At 44.7% G+C, this 7,314-nt stretch overlaps 1 protein-coding gene across 1 annotated transcript in view; it reads left to right on the forward strand.

Annotated features, from left to right (window-relative positions):
* Window positions 1-7,314, forward strand: part of Galnt17 (polypeptide N-acetylgalactosaminyltransferase 17) — a 466,429-nt gene that overhangs the window by 255,338 nt on the left and 203,777 nt on the right. The window contains exon 4 of the mRNA XM_033765278.1: window positions 4,193-4,367. Coding sequence (XP_033621169.1) covers window positions 4,193-4,367 — 175 coding nt within the window. The remainder of the gene's footprint in view (window positions 1-4,192; window positions 4,368-7,314) is intronic.

A 7,314-nucleotide genomic window follows, 5' to 3' on the forward strand; every position in this document is an offset into this window, starting at 1 on the left:
TTTTTTTTTTTTTTTTTTTTTTTTTTTTTTTTTTTAGCAAGGGTACAATCTAATGCTTTATGAAGCCACAGTCTTACTGCATGGACTGAGACAGAAGCCCAGTCAGTGTCATTTGCTCTTGATCTCTGCTAGCTGGGCTGTGGCATCTTCCTCAGGATCCCCATAATAGCCCCTAGGCTGTTGCTTCATTTGTGTCCCTGAGCCTTCTAAAAAATGAGAATGATGTTTCCTGTTTTCTCTCTGGGATAAAGTAGTTCCAAGATTTTCAAATAATATTGACCAGAAAGGAAGACAAGCTTTTGGTAATGGGAAGTTATAGAATGAAACTGCCATATTAAAAATAATAAAGCAATTATTAGAAATAGCGTTTATTGGGTACATAGTAAGGGCTTTCAATGTAGCTCCTCATTTACCCTTAATAGCTATAATGCTAATGCCAAATGATTAAGCATTATCCTTTCATCCCTTTATACTTTTAAAAGCCTTTAATATCCATATTTCAGTAGCTTTAAGATGTAAAAACAGCACTGTCTTTGTCCAGCCTCATACATTTTTACCCTTTTTACATTCCCAAACCCTCAGTTGCCACCACTTCACAAATGAAGAAATCATTGTCTACTTAGACCTGGTGCCTGATATAGCCAGGAGTTGACATCCGGTTACTGGGCAGAAGAACTACAGTTAGTCTCAGCTTGCCTGGCAGTGGAGGGTTTTGATGGTGCCTGCGGATCCCTTCGTTCAGTGCTGGTACAGAACATCTCCCTTGAATTTAACAGAGATTTCCACCAGCACAGACCAACTCTGGCAGGTGGGATTTCCAGAATAGCATCTCACAGGTACACTGCCATTCCTTGGCCCATTACATACTGTCAGTGACATGTCCTTCCTTCCCACACAGCACTCATAGGAATAAATGAAAATCCAAGCAAGTATGACCTGCCCAACTGTCTAAATCTGTTTTGTGTTGCTATAACAAAATACTTGAGGTTGGATAAGTTATAAAGGAGAAGCTTATTTAGCTCAGAGTTCTGGAGGGAGGGAAGTTCAAGGTCAAGCAACTGCATCTGGCAGGGTGGGAAAGGGTACAACCATGATGAGTGAGTGTAAACAAGCCAGAACTTTAGGGGTGCCCCTGCTTTAGGGGTGACAGCCTGCTGCAATGGTAACTAAGTCAGGCTTTCAATACCCAACTCACTCCAGTGAGACTTAACCCAGTCTCTTAATGAAAGATGTTAATCCATTCTTGAGCATGCTGTCCCCTGTGACCCAGTCACCCCTTGAAGGTGGCACCTCCTAATACTGCCACACTGAGGAATTAATCCTCAGCAGATGTTTTTGGTGGAGACAGACCTCATCCATACCACAGCACCAACCTTCTTGCTGACATTCTTGCTCCAAGAAACTTAGTTGACAGGAAAACCCAGCCAACATGAAGTCAGATTTTAGAAGCCAAAAATTCACTGGGCCACTTCAAGCTTAACTGCTTGGCTCCTCTTCTCACAAAGTGAGTGGACTCTTCATTGGTTCCTCACCAACTCTGGGATGATGGTAAACAAGATAGCATTATGGGCAAAATGCCAAGCATAACTTTTGCTATTTACATTCTGTGTGTCAAGTGTGTGCTAAGACTGGCACGTGCATTTTGAGCTCAGTGGTTCTTAGAGTGGGTTCCTTATACCAGAGCCTTGGAATCCCTAAACTCATTATGTAAACACAAGTACTCAGTTCCTGCCTTAGACCTACTGAAAGTGAAACCAAAGGGGAGGACCTAGCAACATTTCCAGAGAATGCTGATGTGCTTTCCAGCGTGAGAACCACAACTATGGCTTCTAGAAACCCAGTTTTGTCACCTCTGGCATAATTTTTCAGGCTCCTGGGCTGCTCTGAAATCTCTGGTCTGGTCTCTCTATGGCAAGAAAGAGAGAAAAGGAGATACTCATTAATACCAGTTAGTGTTGAGCATATCTGCCATCCAGGGGATGATTGGAAGCATCTGCTCTATATTAGCTCATTTAGTCCTCATAATGACTCAGTAAGACCAGTGCTATCATTATCATCACCCTCCTTTAAATGAGGAACAGATCAATTGACTTATCCAGGGTCTGAGTCCAAGGCTGACTCTAGCTTCAACATCAGTCATATGTTGGATCGCATGGAGGCCAAAGCTTTTGCTCCCTCCATGCCCAGGTTCCATTTTCCTCTTTGAGGATGATGACATCTTTCCATACACATTCCTCAATCAGTCATCTCGGTTACTACAACAAAATACCATGGATTAGGTGACTTGCACAACATTTATTTTCTCATCATTCTGGAGACTGGACGTTAAAGATCAAGCTATTGCATGATCCCTCACCTTGGCTTTCAAATGTTACCCCTCGCCATGGACACGCCTCTCCACATAAATGCCCAGTATCTATTTGTGTGACAGATTTCCTCCTCTTCTAAAGGTACAAGTCAGATTAGGATCCACTCTAATGGCCTCATTTTAACTCACCTACTTCTTTAAAGGCTTTATCTCTAAATACATGCACATTCGTATGTGCAAGGGTTAAGGATTTAACAGGTCAGTTTGGAGGGGAACAGGATTCAGTCTGTAACCTCCATTATCTGTGCCTTTGACTGACAGTAACTTCTGTGTTACTCTTTGGGACTCTTTTACCTGCATTCATTCAAACACGCTATGCTCTGCCTTTATTGCTGAGTCACATGGTTGTATCATTTCAGCCATGATACAAAGGGATCAGCCTCTACATAGGCTGCAAATGCATGGCTTTGAGTGGGCAAAAATCTGCCATATGTACCTAGGGAGTGAAGGAACCAAACAAAATCTGATAATATGGCCTATGTTAGCTTTCCCATTGCTAGGACAAAATGCCCCACACCAGTAATTTAAAGGAAGAGATGTTTATTTGATTTATGGTTTCAGTAGGTTCAGTACATGGTTGGCTGGCTCCAAGGCAGAAAAATAGTGGAAGGACCTGGGCAGAGGAAAGTCTTTCAAACCATGGCAACCACAAAGCAGAGAGAGAAGGGAAGAGCTGGAGACAAAAATATACTTGTCCAGGTGACCCACCTCTTCTAACCATGCCCACTTCCTAAAAGCACATTTAGCTACTGGACTCATCAATGGATAACTCCATTGATGAGCATAGCATCCCCACAGACCAGTCACCTTTCAGACACAGGAGACTTTAGGGAACATTTTAAATCTAAACTATAATCCAGCCCTTTTAGCATTCTCTAAAGCAAAGCTGGAAATTATTTTTCTTGCAGTTTTGTCTGTGGATTGCTAGGGCTGCTCTGAGACATGAGTGACTAAGATTGTCCAAGGGCAGATTCTTGCAGCGTACCTATGTAACTCCCTTCTCTGTCAGTCCTTCCTGCATCCTCCTTGTATCTGGGGATTCTTAGGTACACACAGGTATCAAGCTTCTCATCTATGAAGATAGACACAGTTGGGTTATGTTTCAGCTCTTCCATTTCTAGGTGTGACCTTGGGACAGATTAGCTTCCCTTAAATGGCATCTATCTACAAAATTGAATTAATCTCACTAGTTAATGGAATTAATCCAGCAATCTTCTAAGTTGGTATAGGATTAGACTATAGAAATAATGCATTTTGTCACTTACTTGTTGCAGAAAGGAGGTGTTCGATCTTCAAGAACATTGTTTCTGCCACCAATGTATCATTTCTACTACCGGACAAAGACTTATTTTGCCTCTTAACTCCAAAACAGATCCTATTAATGTTAGGGCTGGTGCATGACCATGAGTCTGGACCACACCGGACACATTCTGTAAGAAGCATCTATAAGTGCAAGGAACAGCCCATCTAAAAATTGATAAGCTGGATCCAGGGGCGATGAGAGGCCAGGAATACTAGCTAAGTAATTAGGAAGGGCCACAAGGACAGAAATCTCAAAGGATATCTGCCAGCCAGGGTCCTTTGACACATAACAGGCCTGTTTCCTGTCTAGCTGTATACACTGTACACTGTGAGAGCAGAGCTGTCCTGGATGAGCAATGTGTTCTGACTCCCAGACTGCACAGGTTATCTTTTCTACTCAAATTACTGGCACAAAACCTTTTTGCTATAGCTGAATTTCCCAAGGACCCGTAGGCAGCACAGAGGGCAGGGTGCAAGTCTGAGATGGCATATTTATGGACTTCTTGCCTTTCACCTTTGCAGAGGAGCTAAAAGCACCATTGGAGGAGTACGTCCACAAACGCTACCCTGGGCTGGTGAAGGTGGTGCGCAATCAGAAGAGAGAGGGCCTGATCCGAGCTCGCATAGAAGGCTGGAAGGTGGCCACCGGCCAGGTCACTGGCTTCTTCGATGCTCATGTGGAATTCACTGCTGGCTGGTAGGTCAAGAGCTGAAGCTTGGGCACTTGGGATCTGCAACGTGGGTAGGAGGAGCTGGAATCCAGGAGATGCAACATTTTGCCTGTTTGTTTTGGTGCCCCTGAAAGAATGAAGAAGGATTGGTTAAAGAATAAGTTGAAGCCATTGTCTGGGATATAACTGGGAGGCAGGAAGATGTTTATCTGGTTTATCTACCATGCATTCAGCCCACCCTGATCATCACCACCCTCATCACCATCATCTCCCAGTGAACATGATGTGCTAATTAGAACTCAAGGTAATTCTCAGTTGGGACAAGACAGTCCTGTGTCTGTTGTTTTCATTTCGCAGTTTGCTTGTTCCCTTTCCTGGGAGTGACGTTGACTTGCTGGAAGCCAGTCTGGTCTAATTCATCTCCCATCTCTGACTGGTCTCTGTGGCTTCAGACTTGGCCATTCAGATTTGTTTCCTCACTTCTGCCAGAGTGACTGTGTTCGTTGGCTTTCTGGTTGTCGGACACAGTGCCCAGCGCTCAAACTTAAAGGAGGAACTTGGCTCACATTTTCAGTCTATAATCCACAGGCTCCAAGGCATAAACATCATGGAGGAAGCATGTGGGGAAGCAGAGCTGCTTGGTTCATGGTAGCCGGGAAGCAGAGCAGGGGAACAGTGCCAGAGAGGAAGGGGCGGGAGACCAGATATGGCACCCAAGGTCCCATATCCATGTCCCACCCACACACACCCAGGAGCATTCTTTACTGACCTGCTGTGCATTTGTTCCTTAACCCAATGAAGCTGTGGTATCAGGATGAACAGTCACAGTGTTGTGAGTCCCTCTCTGAATTAAAACTCTTTTGTGGTTCTGTATTACACAATGTGTCTCAATTTACTAGGTAAAAAGGTATATGGTGGTGAAAGGTTGTGTGATGGTAACAAGCCCCAGGCTCCGCAAAACACAGTCCCATTCCTTTCCTGTCTACGTAACGCATGGGCTGTGGCTTGTCTGTCTGTGTCTCTGCTTGGGATGTCCTCTGTCCTGCCACCCAAGGAATACTCCCCTTGGTGGCTAATGGAAAAGAACAATGACTGAAATTTTCAGTGGCCATTAAAGCCTCTACCCCACTGTGACTGGCATTTCTTATCACATCCAGGGTTTGCAGTGTGGCCAAACGATCCACACGTCCAAGTTCAATGTTGTGGCTGTTGTTTTGTCTTGCTTTGTTTTGTTGTAGTACAGGGGAGTGTGCCCAGGGCCTTCACATTGAGCTACATTCCCATCCTTTTTTAAAAAAATATTTGAGACATGGTCTTGCCAAAGCACTAACTTGTCCAGGCTGCGGTCAAACCTGAGATCCTCTTGCTTCAGCTTCCCAGAGTACTTGGATTGCAGGTATGTGCCATCATGCCTGGCTCCAAGCTCCATGTAAATTGGAGGTTGAGGGACAGAATATTCTCTTCCATGGAAGTGCAAGAGGCTGGTAACTCACACTCATAACCTGACCTGGAAGCTTCCAACTGTGGAACCAAACCAACCTGGGAAAAGTATGGCCTATTTGAAGAGGCAGTGGAGCTTTGGGCTTAGGCCTGAAACCAGACCATCTCTGTTAGAAACCTGGTTCTGCCCCCAGCTGACCATGTGGCCTGGGGCGAGTCCCTTAACTTTGATAGGCTTCAGTTTCCTCACTGGGGGCTGCTTTATCAGCAGATATAAGACATTTAGGGTGGTGCCCAGCTCTGTGTAATGCTTGATAAATAGCAGCTCAAAGATTTGCAAGGGCAGTTGGCAGAGGCATTGTGACTTCAATGAAGTGGAGGAAATGGTCTAAGAATGGAGAGGAAGAAGAAGACTTCCCTACCGGGGGGAATTAGGGAAGGCTTCCGGGGAGAGGTAACATTTGATCTAAGCCTCCGTGGTGGCCAGGCTTTCTTCCCGCAGCAAAAGGCATTCCCAGAGGAGAGGGGTACCAGTGAAGGGTTGGAAGGGGAAGAGCTCTAGGAGCCATGGAGGGTTGGTTGCACTTGGCTTCAGCCTGTGTGGGGTGTGCAGAAGTATTGAAGGCAGTAAATGGCCCAGAGTATATTTTATTACTCATTTTAAATAGAAAGATGAGGTGAGCCAACAGGTAATTCAATAGCTGCAAATGAAAAGAGATCAGTTGTAGACTGAGTGTTCTCATTATTCTTCCAAATAATGCAGAGGAATGGGATTTTCACTTGTCTCTTTTCCAAAGCCTGCGCTCTGAGCTAAGCTGGGAGATTAATGCTGTGGCTTCTGAGAGCCATCTTTTCCTTTTCAAATATGGGAAACGATCCCTTCCCACGTCTGCCTGCCTCGGAGACACACATTGGCGGAGGTATCTGACCATCTGCTTCCTCCTAAGCCAGCCTGCTACACCTTGAACTTCAAGCCAGATCCCGGACTAAAGCCTGCCGCAGCCTCGAGAGGGAAGAGGGGGAGGCAGGGTTGTGCCTGCCTTCGAATTTAATTAGTTCCGGGGCTCTCCATTGCTAACCAATTCAATTAGATTCCTTTTAAGAAATCAATTAAATAATCAATTAAAACACTGAAATAGTCACACTCACAAAGAAGCTAGTGAAACGCTTATTCAAACCAAGCCACATCCAGGGCAGAAATGACCTATTTTGGGAAAAGGAATTGGAGCCAAGCAGAAAAAAAACAAAACAAAACAAGAGGTGGCAAACAGTGCCCTAAGGGGGAATCTCGTGATAAAAACTATAATACTGCAGCTTGATGCAAATCATGAAGTACCAGGGCAGTGCTGCTACGAAAGAGAAGCTTGTTGCCAGGTGTGGTGGCGCACACCTGTAATTTCAGCACTCAGGAGGCTGAGGCAGGAGAATCGCTGTGAGTTTGAGACCAGCTGGGGCTACATAGTGAGTTCCAGGTCAGTCTCAACTACATAGTGAGACCCTGTCTCAAAAAAAAAAAAAAAAAAAAAAAAAAAA

The sequence above is a fragment of the Fukomys damarensis genome, unplaced genomic scaffold (assembly GCF_012274545.1).
Source record: "Fukomys damarensis isolate Sample0158 unplaced genomic scaffold, DMR_v1.0_HiC HiC_scaffold_17, whole genome shotgun sequence".
NCBI lineage: Eukaryota > Metazoa > Chordata > Mammalia > Rodentia > Bathyergidae > Fukomys > Fukomys damarensis.